Source organism: Calliphora vicina, chromosome 2 (assembly GCF_958450345.1).
Source record: "Calliphora vicina chromosome 2, idCalVici1.1, whole genome shotgun sequence".
Taxonomy (NCBI): domain Eukaryota; kingdom Metazoa; phylum Arthropoda; class Insecta; order Diptera; family Calliphoridae; genus Calliphora; species Calliphora vicina.
In genome coordinates, this window is record NC_088781.1 from 56,849,945 (window position 1) to 56,868,968 (window position 19,024).

At 29.4% G+C, this 19,024-nt stretch overlaps 2 protein-coding genes across 2 annotated transcripts; one reads left to right on the forward strand and one right to left on the reverse strand.

Annotated features, from left to right (window-relative positions):
- Positions 1 to 2,411: 2,411 nt before the first annotated feature.
- LOC135951218 (uncharacterized) lies at positions 2,412 to 4,221 on the reverse strand. The gene is made up of 5 exons (XM_065500825.1): positions 3,976 to 4,221; positions 3,504 to 3,819; positions 3,362 to 3,438; positions 2,879 to 3,287; positions 2,412 to 2,825 (listed from the first exon to the last, which is right to left on the reverse strand). The coding sequence occupies exons 1-5, from the start codon at positions 4,206 to 4,208 to the stop codon at positions 2,526 to 2,528; spliced, it is 1,335 nt and encodes a 444-aa protein (XP_065356897.1). The 5' UTR covers positions 4,209 to 4,221; the 3' UTR covers positions 2,412 to 2,525.
- A 6,591-nt stretch (positions 4,222 to 10,812) lies between these two features.
- LOC135951368 (uncharacterized) lies at positions 10,813 to 18,234 on the forward strand. Its single transcript, XM_065501007.1, has 6 exons — positions 10,813 to 11,065; positions 16,398 to 16,773; positions 17,225 to 17,316; positions 17,375 to 17,678; positions 17,750 to 17,860; positions 17,925 to 18,234. The coding sequence occupies exons 1-6, from the start codon at positions 10,839 to 10,841 to the stop codon at positions 18,171 to 18,173; spliced, it is 1,359 nt and encodes a 452-aa protein (XP_065357079.1). The 5' UTR covers positions 10,813 to 10,838; the 3' UTR covers positions 18,174 to 18,234.
- Positions 18,235 to 19,024: the final 790 nt, after the last annotated feature.

Below are 19,024 nucleotides of genomic sequence, written 5' to 3' on the forward strand. Positions count from 1 at the left end.
TGTAAGGTATCTTTACGGAAAAGATTTTGGTGTAAAAAAATTTCCCATTTTTTGAATATGTCGCCCCTACGTCCTTCGTAATTTGACCTATTTTTTATCAAAATATCTACTTTGGGCCACATGTTCTAAAATCTCAAAGCTGGGATCAGAAAACGGAAAGCAGCTTTAGAAACCTTGATGTGTTCCCTATTTGTCGCCAAAGTATTTTCCCAGCCCGAAGGAAATGTGGACCCTACAGGCAAAATTGTAAAAAATACCATTTTTGGGATTTTCGCTACAATTTTTAGGAATTGCGGAATTCCCTTTGACCTTTTGACAAGTTTTTTTACAACTTGTTAATTAGAATGACAAACTTAAAAAACGTTGAAAATTTCATTGAGTTTCGGTAATAAATAAAGATTTTATTACATATAACATATTTATTGAGTCTATAAAACTAAAATTTATATCAAAATTTTAATAGGATTGCAAATATTAGGAACAATTTGATCCAAATTTTCTCCGAGCTTTATTTTTTTGTTTAGATAAGTTAATTTTTGGTCTTAGAAAATTTATACAAATTTTTTAGTATGAAAAAGTGCAATATTTTTGAAGGACAGAGTTTTTAAGTGGCATATTTTTGAACCTAATTGAGATATTGGCTGACTTCATAAACGCATTTTGCAAAGCAACACTGCAATGTATAGTGTTCATAAACGCAATAGATTTTGTTTTGGCAATGTCGCAAGTTCATTATTGTATGACAATGTTTGTCCATGCGCAGCATCTGTCAAATTTGTGAACTGTTTTTATTTATGATTCTTTACAAAACATTTATGCGTTCATGAAAGTCAGAAAGTATTGCTTTGCCTTGTAATTGCTTTGCATTACTGCGTTTATGAAGTCGGCCATTGACTTGAAATTTTTTTGTAAGACCAAAAATTAACTTATCTAAACAATTTAAGCAATTCTACATAAAATTGTTCGAATTATTCGTTATTCGAAAATGGCCATTTTTAAATTGTTCGAATAATTATTCGTAAGAAATTATTCGATTAATCGAACGATCATTAGTCGAATGAATACCATAGTGTATACCAACATTATTAAGAGATTTTTGCTCGTTAAAGTGATTTTCGGAAGCGAACCTTATATGGGAGCTATGACTAATTATGGACCGATCATCATTTGGTCGTGTTGTTAATGTCTATATTAAAGTTATTTGTGTAGAATTTTATGTGTATACCAACATTATTAATAGATTTATGCTCGTTAAAGTGATTTGCAGAAGCGGGCCTTATATGGGAGCTATGACTAATTATGGACCGATCACCATGAAATGACGTCATGTTATTTGTGTCTATATGAAAGTTATTTATTTTGAATTTTAAGTGTATACCAAAATTTTTTAGATATTTATGCACGTTAAAGTTAATTTCTGAAGCGGTTCTTATATGAGAGATATGACTAATTATGAAGCGATCACATGAATTCCGTATATATAAAACTTATTTGGAGCAAAATTTGTGGATATACATATATAAATTAAACATTTATGATCGATAAAGTCTAATTTCGGGAGGATATTTGTATGGGGGCTAGGTGAAATAATGGACCGATTTCTACCAGTTTCAATAGGCTCCGTCCTTGGGCCGAAAATATTTATCGAAATTTATGTACCAAAGTTTATCGAAATATCTTCAAAATTGCGACCTGTACTCTGCTCACAAGGTTTACATGGACAGCCAGCCAGCCAGCCAGAAGGACGGACGGACGTCGTTTAATTGACTCAGTAAGTGAATCTAAGTCGAGTAGCCTAATATTTTTGGGCGTTACAAACATCTGCACAAACGCATAATACTCTCCCCACTATGGTGATGTAGGATATAAATAGGCCAAAAATCGAGGTTGTCGTGGTTTTTTCCTTATATCTCAGCCATTTGTGGTCCGATTTTCTTTCTTTCCGGGTCTATAGCTGATATATTGATATATGAATAATGTATGTAAGTTATTTGGGGGCTAAGGAAAGTTGATTTCAACATAAAGTCGGTCAGACCGGACATGGCTATATCGACCCCGCTATCTATAACGTTCCAGAATATACATACATATATACTTTGTGGGATCGCAAATGTAAAATGTTTAAATTACAAACGGATTATTATTATTTCCTTCACTCATGGTGAAGGGTATAATAATAATTTGTTGGACCAAGCATAAGTTTTGGTTGGAAAAGTGTGAATATCAAATCAAAATTTTAAAGATAAAAAAGAATTATTTCAAAATAAATCATAATTTTGATGTACCACTGCAGTGGTGTGAACTTTAAGGATTTTGGGAAAAACTAAATTTTTAGGCATTAATTTGATAAATATGACATTATTTTAAACTATAGCATAGTTATAATAAAACAAATTCAGAATATTAACCACTTAGTGCTGATATTAAGGTTTTATTGTTAATAAGGGTTAAAAGTTTACAAAAATAAATGTTGTATGATATTTTCAATTACTAAAACTTTGATTTCAATAAAAGGGTATGGGAAATCATTCCTCCTCATCAGCAATATATTCATCGCTATTATCGCCATTATCGTTATTATAGCTATTATTTTGCTCAGTTATTGGTTCGTGATTTAATATATATGATGTTGTTGTTTCAGCCGGTTTTGGAATCATAACATTTTCTGGAAAGCCATCTAAATATTTTGAAGATTTGACATCTTCAACGTTACAGCAAAATACAGTGCCCATTATTCCATAACGAAAAGTAGAGCTAAATTTTTTCAACCAAGGAATTTCCTGACATTTGTCCGGGCAAAATACTATCTCCTCTTCTGAGTAAAACTGAAAGAGAATTGTTGGAAATGATTTCATTGGAACTGTTTAAAATTTCTTACCTCTTGAAATGGCGAATTGAAGCCAATAATGACAATCCCATTGGAGCTATTGTCTCTGGCCTGTAAATAATTCCAAACATACAATGGTATTTTCTGCTCCGTTCCATAAATCACTTCCTTCAACGTATAATTCGTTTGACATTTGTCAATAATGGGTGTCTTTATGGCACCAGATACACCTGCTAAAATGTCGTATGCTTGATTTTCACTCTCCACGTGTTGCTCGAGAGCTGTTTCATAACTTTTCCAATTGTAAATACGTAAATTTGGCCACCACACAAATTCAAGTAGAGAGGAAAACTGCAGATTAAATGATGTATAGAGGTTTGGATGCTGCATTACCGAACTGTATTTATAATTTGAATTAGTTATCCAGTTCTCAAACTGTTGGTTATCGAAATTAATAATGCTAAAACAATTAAAAGTTAACAATAGTCATTGAAACGTATAAAATATGTGTATATTATAATGAAACTCGATTACCTATTTGAACCAAATGTTTCCTTTATGTATTGTATTTCCAAACTAGGAGTATAGAAATTCCCGAAAACAGATGGGTGCTGAAAATAAAAAAAAAACGTTCAAAACAATTTAAATATTACTTAGTTGATTTGAACCTATTTACCGCATATTCATAATGTTTAGGTGCCAATGTGTAGTACAATGAAGAAAAGGACTGTTTGTAGATATCATAACAAATGCCAGCCAAGTAGTCATGACCTAATGCCTTATGTCTGGCTAACATGTATGAGGTTACATTGGTTGGACACCATGTGAATTTTTTTGTTGATTCATATAATTTCCACTTTATTGATGAGCATTCTAAAGAAATTTCAGAGTTATATTCGTTAATCTTATATGATCTACTTTCAGCCGTCTTTATGTAGATATATCCATTACACTTGATGTAAAGTTGATTTGATGTTTGGTATCTCTTAGGTCTATTAAGAGAAAACCCAGAAAATTTAAATTAATTTTAAAACATTAGGTAAAGATTTTGAGTCTAGTTCCTGAAAACCGTTATTGAGCTATGCTCATATCTTTATTTTTTAAAGCATCTACTGTACATGGTAGAATATAAAAAAGTATTTACTTACCGTTCAAATTGTACGTCACACTGTGCTTCTATTTCTTGATTTTCATACAAATCTATATAGTTCAAGCTATTTGCTCTATCATTCAATTTTATTTTATGTGAACCAACAATTCTATACAGATTTGGGGTAGTTGACTGATCTGGCAAATATATTCGGCAATTACCTTGAATGGATGTTATTGAGCCAAATATAATTAATATATTTAAGCAAAGAAATTTAACTTTTGCAAACATTTTACGTGTTGAAACTTTCGAATGCAATGATAGACTGAAATTATTTTTAAATACAGCTTTTGCTTAATGGATTTAGTTTGAATACTGATTACACAGGTCAACAGCAAAAACAGATTTGATGGTAAAAATTTAAATGGTAAAATTTTTCACTTCTATGGAGAGGCTTTTTTTAAAAAAAATTTTAAGTAAAATTTTAAATTTTGTTAGACGTTTCTTCACATAATTTACGATAACTCAAAAAGGGTTAGTCTGGTGTTATTAAAATAAACTTAGAAAAGAGCAAACTCACTTAATTGTGAAAAAATTCGAAAATAATCCATTGATTTTTATGATCGATATCTCATTTTGTTGCTATTATATGTGGCTTTGCGATAAAGCAATAAATCTGAACAATTTCTGACGTTTTAAATGTTTTATGATTTTTTTAAAACAAAAAAATTTGCTATTTTCACGTAAAAAAATATTTTTTTTCTTCAATTTATTATAACTCTGAAAATACTTAACCGATTGAAACGCAATATATATGTGAAAATTTTCACACAGAATGCGGAAAATGTTTTCAAAATTCAATCATTCAAAAGAAGAACATTAACAACTCAATTTTATGTATATCAAACAAAAAACTATAATTTTGTGAAAATGAGCGAATTCACTTAATTGTGAATAAATTCGAAAATAATCAATCTATTTTTTTCACCAATATCTCATTATGTTGCTATTATATGTGGCTTTGCGACAAAGAAATAAATCTGAATAATTTCGGCCGTTTTCGATTTTTCATGATTTTTTTAAAACAACAAATTGACTTTTTTACGTAAAAAATATGTTTTTTGCTTCATTTTATTATAACTCCGAAACTACTGAACCCATTGAAACTCAATGTATAAACGGATTAAAGGCTATTTAAAACTCAACTTTTCTAAGTTTATTAATTACATATTAATAACATCGGATTTATCGTTTTTGAGTTATCATTAATTATGTGGAGAAACTTCTAAAAAAATTCACAATTTTACTTAATATTTTTTTTTTAAAAAACCTCTCCATAGAATTTGAAATTAGGACCATATTTGTACTACTGGAACCACAATACATCAATTGTGTAGTTGTTTAAAAAGCCTCTAAAATTTTATCGATTTTGTTGCCCTGTGTTATTTTAAGTTCTTATCTTTTAGCAGAGTGTTACATAGCTGTGTCGAACCTTATATACCCACCACCAATATAATATGAAAGTACACTTTATATGGGAGCTATAACCAATTATGTGCTGATCATCATAATATTCTTATGTACATCAATATTAATTATATTGAATTTTTATCTGATAACGATATTAATTAATATGATTTTGGGATGTGGACTTTATATGGACTGCTAATCTATAGACATTTATGGGAGAAATCATGGACAGATTCTTTACATTTTCCACACAGCAAAGCAAAACAAACATTTCTTTCGGAATGAAAACACTTTCAGTTTTCAAAGTTCTTTGTAATTATTTGTTTTTCTAAAATTTTTAATCAATTTCTGTACCAAAAACTTCAATTTTGTTTTAATTTTGTCAAATTAAAATCAGAAATACTGAATTATTAAATATTTTTGGAATTAATAAATTACAAGAAATCTGAAAAACCTAAAACGAAATCGATCAGAATAAAAACTACGGACCAAAAAACCATTCCGAACAAAATGTTCGACAGGCCGGATAAACTTAGATTATTTGGAATAACTGTACGAGCCAAGTCATCAAAACCCCAGATAAGACATAATGTAACGCAAAAAAACAGACTTTATCAGTAAATTCTAGAACACATGTATGAATGAATAAACAATAATAAAATTCTGTTCTTTCCCTTTTAAGCTGTGTTAAATATTGAAAATTGCAGTCAGATTCAGAAATTTAGTAAATAACTCGCATTTTCATCTATGAAGCCAAATATTTTAATTAAAGAAATAAATATATAAATTTGAATAAACTTAAAATTAAATTTAGCGTTTAATCTCTTTTTATTTTAAAAAACTTTGAAAATTAAAATTGATTTCGTGAAAAATGTATGGGATAAAGAAACAAGTACCTAAAAACAACAGTCAACAATTAGTATACAGTTGATGGATAACACTCTATTTTATATTACCAAAATCCGAAAATAAAAAATTAATATTTTGTTGCTCTTCCATACAGCTTAATTACGGCCTCTAGTTACCTTTTCATGGAGTTTCAGTTACATCAGTTAGTAATTTGGCCCCACTCTTCCGTTAAAACTGTTAGTAGTTCGTGCTTAGATGAAATGCTTCGTTTTCTAATAATCCGGTCTAAAATTTCCACAAGTTCTCTGTTGGGTTAAGGTCTCGAGATTGCAGAGGTGAATGTAACTGCTTAGGCACATTATACAATAGCCATTCCTTAAAAATTCTGGTGGTGTGACTTGGGTAATTTTATTTTTGCAGTTTCAAGACCTAAGTGTTCAGCACTTACTTTCAAATTTTCCTTTAAAATTTGAAAGCAGTTCATTGCACTTTCAATGAATATAAGATTTCCAGGTCCTGCAGCTAACATACAGCACCACCGCCATAATTAACTATTTACTTTATATGGAAGGTGCCACGCCCACTAATCCAATTCCGACTATTTTTAGCCAAACTATGTAAGAGAGATATTCAAAAAAAATTTGGAGAATCTCGCAATTATATTTAGCAAAATATTTAGAAATAACTATTTACTTTGTATGGGAGTTGTTTCTCACCAAAAATGGCAATTTTTGTGTTTGTGGATGTCAGAGGTATGGTCGGGTTAACTCCTTGTGGACCAAGACTTTAAATCGTTGAAAAAGTTTTATTTTTTTATGAAATATTGAAAATATGGACTTCAGGAAGTTGTTTACAAAATTTTAATTTTGTGGAGGACCTGCAAAGAACCGAAAGGGACCTGCAAGGATCCGAAAGGGACCTAGTAACGTTGGGTCACCATCAGCCAAAAGATAAAAATACTCATAGATTTTTGTTTAAATTTTATTAATATATTGATTAGTTTTGTTTTTTTGGTATTTTACGAAAAAGTATTTATTATCATTACAATATAAATAAACACTACAAGGAGAACATGAAATAATTCACCGTTATTCTGGGTAAGCGAGTTTGTCAATAGACAAACAAAATATATTATAGTGGTACTTGATGATAGTGTACTTCAAAGTACTTTTGGGCAAAAATGGTCAAAATATGTTTTGTTTTGTTTTCATTTTGTAAGCTTATTATTGTTATGGTACTTATAAGTACCGTCGGTCGACAAAGGGTGAGTTCAGACATGCTGTACCTAATGTGAAAGATTACACAGGTCAACAGCAAAAAAGGCTTCACTAACCACTATATAGATTTGATGTATCATGGTTACTTAAGTACAAAAATGATAACATTTTTTAATTCTATGGATAGATTTTTTTAATGTGTTTTTTTTTTTATAAAATTGTAAATTTTTTTTGGTGTTTCTCCACATAATTTGTGATAACTCAAAAAGGGTTAGTCCGATGTTATTGAAGTAAACTTAGAGAAGTTCAAATTTAAATAACCCTTAATCTGTTTTTATATTGCGTTTTAATCGACTCAGTAGTTTCAGAGTTATAATAACAAATTGAGCAAAAAATATATTTTTTATGTTAAAATATCAAATTTTTGTGTTTTAAAAAAAATCATGAAAAATCGCAAAGCCACATGTAATAGGAACAAAATGAGATATCGAAGATAAAAATCGATGGATTATTTTCGAATTTATTCACAACTAGCTGACCCGACAGACGTTGTCCTGTCCAAGTTAAAAAAAATGCTTGTGATTGACATAGAACATAGAATAAAATATACATAGAAGCGCTAATGAGAGACAAAGAACCTAAGTTCGTTGTCAACAACAGAATACATGTAAATCAATGTACATATTTTGAGTTTTTATATAAAAAATGGATTTTTGGTCAGAAATATGAGTGATCACAGATGGAGCTCCTCTTCATGATTAAACGCTTATTGGCCAAGTTATTAGACAATTTAAATATTTTGAGATTTTATATAAAAAATCGATTTTTGGCTAGAAATATGAGTGATCACAGATCGAGCTCCTTTTTTTGATTAAACGCTTATTGGCCAAGTTATTAGCGATTTCCGATATTTTGAGTTTTTATATAAGTAATCGAATTTTGGTCTGAAATATGATTGATCACAGACCGATATATTTTTAACAGGGACGTAACAATTATAAGATAAACGACAAAAAAATCATTTTTAACCATTTATATTGATGAATTTATTAAATGGTTATAATTAACCATTTTTATAAGATATATTTTATTTTGGTTATCGTAACCAATTAAAGTAAGAAATATTTTAAGTAAGTAACCATAAGTATCAACCAAAAATATTTTTTAGTTTCAAATAACCATTATAACAACCAAAAAGTTGTTTTGGTTAGAAATAACCATTACAACAAAATTTTTTTTTTGGTTATCAGGTATGAAATCTATATATATAAAAATGTATGTTTGTATGTATGTACCGAATGAACTCAAAAACGGCTAGACCGATTTTGATGAAATTTTCAGTGAATCTTCAGAATAGCCCAGCGAGTAACACTGTATAGTCAATTTTTTGATATTCGGTCTGTGGGCGGAGGGGTTCGTAAAAATCCAATTTTTACATTACGCTAGTGCCCTATCTATATTAGGGTGGCCCTTAACATGGTGAACATTAGTAAAAAAATCATCCTGAAAATTTTTTAGGTAAATCATTTGGTGTTAAGACGTGCCCTCTGAAGTTTTGAGATGCATTTACAAGGGGAAAAAATGCATTTTTTTCAGTTTTTGTAAAAATGTTGCCATTAAAATATAACTTTTGCAATTTAATTTAAAAGAATATTTTGATAAATATTAAAATAAAAGCTCATTTTTACTTAAAATATGTCAATATTTACTTGTGTATGAGTTTTTGTCTTCGTAGGATACCGTTAACCTATTCTTAGGTACGAACAAAAAAATAAACATTTTTTAACGGCAGTTTCAAAACTCCATTTTCAATTTTTTAAAAATTTTGTTAAAGAATTTTCAGACTTTTTTGATCATCTCATTGGGACTTATTAAGAATAAAATAGGGAATAAAAATGTGAAAACATTATGAAAATATCTCTTATAGTTTTTCCGTACCTGCGATTTAAATTTTGAAATTTTCGAGAAAAACCAATTATTTGGCAATTTTTTGGCGAATGAGCTCTATTTCCTTACTCTTATGAATTTTAAGCAAAACTTATTCAGAATATTATAGTCCAGATAATTCTAAATACACCCTGAAGATCAAATGTAAAATTTTTCAATATTTACCTAAAATTTTTTCAGGATGATTTTTTTACTAATGTTCACCAAACTGGGGGGGTGAGACTGGTCAAAAACCAACTTTCGTTTATTAAGGGCCACCCTAATATACATACATATAAACACACATTCACTTTTATATATATACATAGATAGAAGATGGATAGATTAAGTGAATCCAAAATATATAAACTTTGTTTCTTTTAACATAATTACAATGAATATGAAGGACTTTTACTATTATTCTACAAAAAACAATAGTAAGATTAAAACAGTTTACTGCTTTACGATCCTCTAAGTTGATGGTGAAGAAAATAAAAATTTGTTTAACTCAGCCATTTTCCTACCGATTTTCAAAAAATCACTTCTATTTGAAAGGTAAATCATGTATCTTTTTAATAAATGAAACATTTTTAAAACCAAACATATTTACTTATCAAAACAACATATTTACTTATGATTTTTTGAAGTTGTAACTTTAAGAATATCTTCATTTCACTACATTTGCTAATAAAAGAAGTGTTATACTAAACGAAGTAGTCGAGAAAAACTATAAGTATTTTCGAACTCTATACAACAAAATTGCTATATCAGAACCCCTGCATATTTTTGTGTGTAGCATAGTGTTATTTTCGGTCTCTGCTACTTTTCTGTTCTCTGTAGTGTAACCGATCTTTTATTTATTCTCTTTTAAATATGAACTATGTTTGATCGGACTTTAGAAGTTAATCGCATAGCAGCCTGATTACAATGGGGACCACAACTAATGACCACAATGAGTTTAAATTGAATTTGCTGGCAACTCAAAAATCGCCTCATTGTCGCCAGAACACATTATATTTTATTGTTATTGATTTCTTTGGCGATCTTCTCAATTTTCTCCTATTTTCATAGCTTAATTATAATTTGTTGCCACAATCTCTTGCTGTGTGGTTGTCCCAATTGTAATCCAGCTTTAATGTGCTGTTTTTCGATAGCGAACGTGTGCTTTGAGTGGAAATTTAACATGTGTTTTGTTATTGTAACAAAAACAAAATACATGTAAAACGTCCACTCAAAGCAATCGTTCGCTATCGAAAAACAGCACATAAGTCATATTCAAATAAGTAGTTCTGTTTTCTTCTACTCAAATAACGATAAGCAATATGAGTAACTCTTTATTTGAGGAATGAGGAATGTCCAAAAATGTTATCACATTGAAATGAGCGTTTTCTTGAAGTACAAAAACTTATTTTCTCATTCAAATTGCATTTAGTTCTATAATTGTTTTACTATCAAAAGGATGTGGTTTCATTTGAACATAAATTATTTAATAAATCTTTTATTGTTGCTGGTGTATTTGCCCAGTATACGAAGTGATTGTATTATTCGATATCCCAGTGATGTAGATACTTTACCAAAGTATGAGAAATCTATTGGACAATATAAACTACGAGTACCCTATAATGGAAATCCAATAAAATTATATAATGGTGAAACAATACAAGGATTTTGTGATACATTTTTTAGGTAAAAATTATTAAATTGTTAAAACTCCATAAATATACAATAAACAAGTAAGAAAGTATGGTCGGTCAAGCCCGACCATATAATATCCTACACTAAGTAAAAGAGCAAAAACATTTTTCTTTTAAAATTTTAATAATTTATATTTTTGAGTGATTTTCGGAAGTGGGCCTTATAGAGGACCGATCACCATGAAATTAGGTCGTATGATTTATGACTATATGAAAGTTAATTATGTTGAATTTTGTGTGTATACCAACATTTTTAAGCGATTTATGCACGTAAAAGTTATTTTCGGAAGCGGGTCTGTATGGGAGCTATGACTAATTATGGACCGATCGTAACAGAATTTGCTGACTTGAATTTTGTATGTATAAAACTTATTTGGAGCGGAATTTGTGGAGATACCTACATAAATTAAACATTTATGACCGATAAAGTCCAATTTCGGAAGGACATTTGTATGGGGGCTAGGTGAAAAAATGGACCGATTTCTGCCAGTTTCAATAGACTTGGTCCTTGGGCCGACAAAATAATATGTACCAAATTTAATCGAAATATCTTCAAAATTGGGACCTGTACTCTGCGCACAAAGTCTACATGGACAGCCAGCCAGCCAGACGGACATCGTTTAATCGACTCAGATAGTGATTCTAAGTCGATCGGTATACTTTAAGGTGGGTTAGACTCATATTTTTGGACGTTACAAACATCTGCAAAAACGCATAATACCCTCCCCACTATGGTGATGTAGGGTATAAAAACAACCAAATTGTTAAAATTTTATAAAGTTTATAGCACATATAAATTTTCTTGAATATTTTTCTTTTAAAATTTCAATAATTTAGTTTCGTGTATGATTTTCGAAAGTAGGCCTTTTATGGGAGCTATGAGTAATTACCAGGGAAACCGGAAATATGCTCTAAAAAAAGAGTTTTAAGCGCTTTAAATATGCAGTAAAAACTTTAAAATATGCTCTTAAAATTTAAAAAATATGCTCTTAAAAAAACAAACTTTTATATAATTTTTAACCAAAAAATATACTTTTATTTAAAAAAAAATCAATAGAATTCATTTTTAAAAAGGTAAAGTAACATAAAATAAACAAAAATAACATGAACTAAAACAAGTATAACAAATAATAAATACAATATAAAAACAATAGGAACTTAAGTTATGAAAAGGCCTCGAGAGGTATTTTTTGATGATATTTTATATAAATATAAAGTCACTTTTTTCCAATTTAGGTTATTATTGCAATAAATTACAAAATATTGACTTAAATTTTCAAATAAAAATCGTTGTCTATTGGATCTGAAAACATTTTTATACATAGAAAATGTTCTTTCGACATCAACTGATGTTATAGGAGCAAATTTAAAAGACAATATTTCTTTAACACTTAGAACGGTTATGTTTGAATTAGAACTAAAATTTGATATTTAGATGGCGCTATTATTAAAATAGTGCTAATTTTATATTAAAACAAGTAAGAGAGCTATATTCGGCTGTGCCGAATCTTATATATCCTTCACCAAATTATACTTCAAAATAAAAAATTTAAATATTTTTAGCTGAACAAAATTTTTTTCAGTTTTTTAATTTTTTGGAAAAAAAATTTCGAATTTTTTTTTTTAATTTAAAAAAAAAAATTTTGTTTTTAAATTTTTTTTTTTTTTGGTGAAAAGCCATTTATTTTTCAATTTTGAATTTTAAACAAAGGAAGTAAAAACCTTTAACACAACAGCGAAAAATAAGTAAGACAAAATTTGTTTTTTGATAAAGTCAAAATATGCTATTAAACAGTAAAATATGCTCTAAAAACGCAAAAATATGACATAAATATGCTCTTAAAACAAATATATGCAAAAATATGCATTTAAGGGTAAAATATGCAAAAATATGCACTAACAAATCGATGCCAAAATTCTTAAATAGTTCTGAAACATGTAAATATCTCATCCATGTGCTCATTAGACTCACCAGAAAAAACATGCAGAAAAAACATGGTTTCCCTGGTAATTACACTGTGCAACAAATGAAGACTTTTGGAAAAGCACACGGACTGAACAGTATTGAATCGATTTTATTACCAGTGAGTAGTAAAACCCTATACTCAGTTTGGCGATTTTGGTAATTAATTTCTTTTTATGAATCTCCAAATATTCTGAAAATCAGTGAGCTCTCAAAAAAGGTGTAATCAGTTTTTGGCCAACATCTATTTCAGACTTGGTGATACCACTTAACTATATATGACAATAATATAGTTAAGAGTCTACCAAACCAATTTTGTTAAATTTTTTGCCAAAAAATAGCTTTTTAGTGTTACTTTTTTTTAAAAAAAAATTTTAAAGAAAATTTTTTCACTTTTATTAGAATAATCTACTGGAGCTGCTAATTTTTCACTAACAATATTTAGCAAAGTTGTAGCTACGGTAAAGCTGAACATATCAATGCAAACTGAACATGTCAATGCACTCTAAAAAGCTCACACCTTAAAAATTTTTGTTTTTTTGCAAGTTTTTGAAATGAAAAAAAATATTTTTTGTTAAAAAAGTATGATCAAGTGCACACTTCTCTATTGTGCTGCAATAGCGGCAAATCCTTATCAGTATAATCCGGGCAGATCACGTTACCCAATCTTGATCACGCAATACCGGCTTAATGCAATATATCGAGGACCTACATATGTATATTCAATTAACAATAAATAAAAAGTTATAGAAAAACAGTTTTTTTAGATTTTTTAAGTTTTTTTTTGGAGTTTGATTGGTGTAAATTATCATAAAAATAATAGTTGACACTTTAAAACTATATACTTTTTTAAACAAACTCCAACTTTAACGATTTATTTTAATGCCATGGACATTATCCAATAATAAAAATGTAAAATATTTTCACGGTAATTTAATTCAGAATCGGCATTAGCTATTTTGATAAATTATTGAAAAATGTAAAATTCATGTTCAACATGCAAAAATTTGTAAGAAAGCATGAATTGCATGAAGAAATTATTAAAAAAAAATTTTTTGGAAAATTAATTATTTGCAAATTGTATAAGATAGAGAAATAACAAAAATGCAAATAAAACAGAAAAAAAAATATGTTGGTTATGAAATTTTCTCACCATAGATGAGGGCTGTTTTACTGAACATTTTACCATCAAAAAGTAATTTTCGTGAAAATCAAAGATAGATGATTTTGAATATAGGCTCTTGGTGTGAAAAACGTTAAAATTTTTGAAACGGGGCATGGTTTGAGGAGCTTCTGAAGAATAAATATATGCTTTTTATATAAGTATGTGGTACTGAAGATTAATATTTCAGTGAAAAAATTATAATATGGGCAATTACACGAGAATGACTTAGAGCATATTACAACATTTCAAGGGCAAAAGTTATAGATTAAACTGACCATATTTAATTTTATAATGTTTTAATGAATTTAATGAAATTGTGAGAAGCGGTTTGAAATAGTTAAAAAGAAAAAAAAATCATATAATTGAATGACATAGAACATATAATAAAATATACATAGAAGCGCTACTGAGAGACAAAGAACCTAAGTTTTTTGTCAAAAACCTAAGTTTTGCAACAACAAAATACATATAAATGAATGTACATATTTCGAGTTTTTACATAAGTAATCGAATTTTGGTCGAAAAAATGAGTGATCACAGATCGAGCTCCTTTTCTTGATTAAACGCTTATTGGTCAAGTTATTAGAGATTTTAGATATTTTGAGTTTTTATATAAAAAATCGATTTTGGGCTAGAAATATGAGTGATCACAGATCGAGCTCATTTTCTTGATTAAACGCTTATTGGACAAGTTATTATCGATTTAAGCTATTGTGAGTTTTTATATAAGTAATCGAAATTTGGCCTGAAATATGATTGATCACAAAAATATTAATCTAACACCCATCTTAAAGTATACCGATCGACTTGTAATCATTTTCTGAGTCGATTAAACGATGTCCGTCCGTCCGTCTGGCGGGCTGGCTTGTTGTCTGTCCATGTAAACCTTGTGCGCTAAGTACAGGTCGCAATTTTGTAGGTATTTCGATAAAATTTGGTACATATAATTCTTTCGGCCCAAGGACCAAGCCTACTGAAAGCGACTGAAATCGGGCCATTGTTTCACTTAGCTCCCATACAAATGTTCCCCGATATTGGACTTTATCGGTCATAAATGTTTAATTTATATAGGTATCTACACAAATTTCGCTCCAAATAAGTTTTATATATACGGAATTCATGTCACCAAATTTTGTTACGATCAGTCCATAATTAGTCATAGCTTCCATATAGACCAGCTTCCGAAAATCACTTTAACGTGCATAAATCGCTTAAAAATGTTGGTATATACACAAAATTAAACATAAATAATTTTCATATAGACATATATCACTCGACCTAATTTCATGGTGATCGGTCAATAATTGGTCATAGCTCCCATATAAGTCCCACTTCCGAAAATCACTCACGAATATATATTATTGATATTTTAAAAGGGTATTATATGGTCGGGCTTGACCGACCATACTTTCTTACTTGTTATTTATGTAAAAATGATTGCGGACTATGTATTGCGAACATTAAAAAAAAATTAATTAAATCGGTCCAGGTGTCCTGCGATTTTATATACATATATCGGAAAACAAAATTGGCCATTTAGACAAAAAATTAGCCAAATCGGTGTAGCCGTATTCCAATTTTAAATAAAGTGGGCGTGGTCAATTTTTCATTCCGTAGAAACCTAAGTTGGGCTATGACCGTTCTATACTGATGCAATTACCAACGAACGACATTTGATTTTTATTTATATAATTGACGGATTGTAAAGGAAAAATATTTGGTTTATTGAAAGAAATTGAAAGAAAACCTATGCATATTTCTACATGTACCACAAAATTACTTCCGTTTTATGTCACTCACGATATGCCCGTATTTCGCTCGATATTTTGGACAACAATATTTCGAAAGAATTTATTATTTTTTTTATAATATAGTACCCTCTGAATGGAAAACAAAGACCAAATTAATTTTCAGATACTCTTATTTTTGCAAAATCTATTCTACTCTATAGGCGTAGAAATGTCACGATTTTACATGAAGAAAAATATAAAATTTGACTTAATGTAAAATTTTTAGACTAAATATTTTTGGGAGTTACAAACATCAGCATAAACGCATAATATTCTCCCCACTATGGTGGTGCAGGGTATAATTAAAAATAGGTTCAATTTTCTCATTGTCATAAAGTTCAGAATACTCAGTACAGTGAACTCATCTTATTGTAGCTTTAAAAATAATTTTATCTTTATCTTTCAGTAACATCACTTATCAGATAAAAGAAAAATCTACTATATATGATTACAATTATGGATACAGGGAAGTTGTCGTAAATAAATCCATTTCCAATAAGACTTCGATTGTCCTGAATTGCCGTAATAACAAATTAGTTTATAACAATATTCAGCTATCGGTGGATGAATTTTCGTGCATGCATCGCAATTGGAGCATCTATTCCACGAAGCAACCATACAGTTGGTGCCAAAACAATCAAAATTCCAGTACATTCTTATTGGCGACACAACCAACAACGGATAATTATATACTGGCTGGCATCTGTTATAATATGGAAGAAATATCCTTGCAAACTGTGGTCTATAATGTAACAAATTTACGCCGAAATTATTTGAATAAGGTTTGTATAAAATATCTTCAACATTATCCAACATTACATATTTGGGTTCTTTTGGAAATATTTTAAAATTTCAGTTACATGTAATTATTTAAGACTATCTAAGTATCTGCCTTAAGGTAGATACTTAAAGATATTTGCTCATGACAAATATTTGCTCAAAAAAGCGTAACCACTTTTTTAGCACAAATTAGTTTGACGTGTTTACTCTTACAAGTATTTTGTAAGATCATACAGCATCAAATAAAATAAAACTAAATGTTTTGTTTTGAATCGTCGCGACGATAAGTAAAATAAGTTTTTAAAATAAATAAAAGAATTCAAAGGTATTTTATGTAGTGGTTACGTCTTTTTCGTCAAATATTTGTCATGTGTGACCCTATCTTTAGTTAAATATAAAATGCGACTTCTTCGAATTTATACCGTACTTTTGATTATTCTGCTTTCCATATAGCCCATGTATACGCAGACAACTGATAGGATTCCAAAAGAGTATTTGGATGAAAATCTTTGGAACTTTAAAACAACCACTCTTTCTGATTTAAGGTATACATATATTAAACAAAAATGCCTATAAAATAATTTCAATAATTTCCTATTACAGTGAAGAAATTTTGCAAAAAAAACTGAACGAATTGCGTAAAAATAGTGAATGGTTGAATTTAGCTGATTTTGAAATATCCTCAATTGTGCAGGATAAAACATTAAAGACATATTTCGACGAATATAAAAACATATTAAATATTATATGGTGGCGTAATCTAAGACTGGGTAATTGGAAACGCTTTCTGAATACCTTGGAGGACTATGGGCAAAATAATAGCTTTGAAATATATACTGGCACATCGGGCGTGGCGGAATATCCCACCGATGACAAGTGCTATAAAGAGAGACTATTGGAAATGAAAGTAATTACCAAAATGGCGTTTAAATTGTATTTAATATATTAATATAGTTCCTTTTTGTTTGTTACTTTTAGATTGGCTTTAAAAATGAGACTATACCAGCTTACATATGGACTTATTTGAAATCGTATGACAATTTGAACAAAGAATTTATTATTGTCGGTTACAATTCACCCTATGCTGAGGTAAAAATATGTTTATTTCTTATTTAAAGAAGTATTTGTGTTAATATTTATTTATACTTTGTAGTATTTCACCACTGAAAAGGTAGTATTTTGTCCCGATATTTGTGCGGAGATTCCGTGGTTAAATGATATCTCTTCATCGTTTCGTTATGCCTATGCCGGCATCATGTTTTGCTGTTCCACGGATTTTATAAGACAAACCAACTACTTGCAAGGATTTCCCCTGGAAATTTTGATGGCTCCACAAATTGAGACAACAACCATACAAGTAGAAGAAACAACAACACTCGAATCATCTACCACTATTTATTAAATTTAATTTTTATAATATTTCATAATGATTTCTAAATAAATGTAAACATATAATGTAAAAATTCCAATGAATATCCATTAAGTCGATCGGTATACTTTTACCCTCCGCACAGTGGTTTAGAAACTTTTTTTTTGGAAATAATTCGGTATCTCGGGAACTAGGAGATATTATTACAAAATTTCACATGGTTAGAGCTGAGGTGTTTTTGAGTTGAATTACATTTGTTCAGCTTCCTACGGGTAATACGGGCCAGTTTGTGCCCCCTCAAAGTTGGTCACCTCGGGTCTCAAAATTTTTAAAAAAATCCCCAAAAATTCATTTATGATCCGAATGAGCTGGAATTTAAAATATAAATAGTCCTTGAGAAAGGACTATTACATGTGTAGGTTATCTCCTTCAGTTGAAGAGATATTTAGGTTTATTTATTTATTTTTTTATTTTGCTCGATTTTTGTTTGTTTTTTAGATATGGCGGCCCTACGGAGGGTCGAATTTTTTTTCAAATATCAGCTATATTGGCAATAAAATTCTAAATAAAATAAAAAAAACTTGGTAACAGTTATCTCGTCCGTGTAAAAAGTTACACGCATCCAAAGTTGGAACATGTAAAATGGGCCTAATTTTTTACGATTTTTCCTAAAAAAGTCCCTATATTTTTTCTTTTGTAGAAACAAATTTTCTTTGGGACTATATACAATTTTAATATGTTCCGGAAAGAAAACTTAATGCAAAAGCGTGTAAAGTAAAATTGGGCTCACTTAAGCGGACACAGTATCCCCCAGACCTATCCAAACTTGGACAATTTAAAAAAAAAATATTTAGGTTTCAGTAAAAAATTCTAAACAGGCAAAG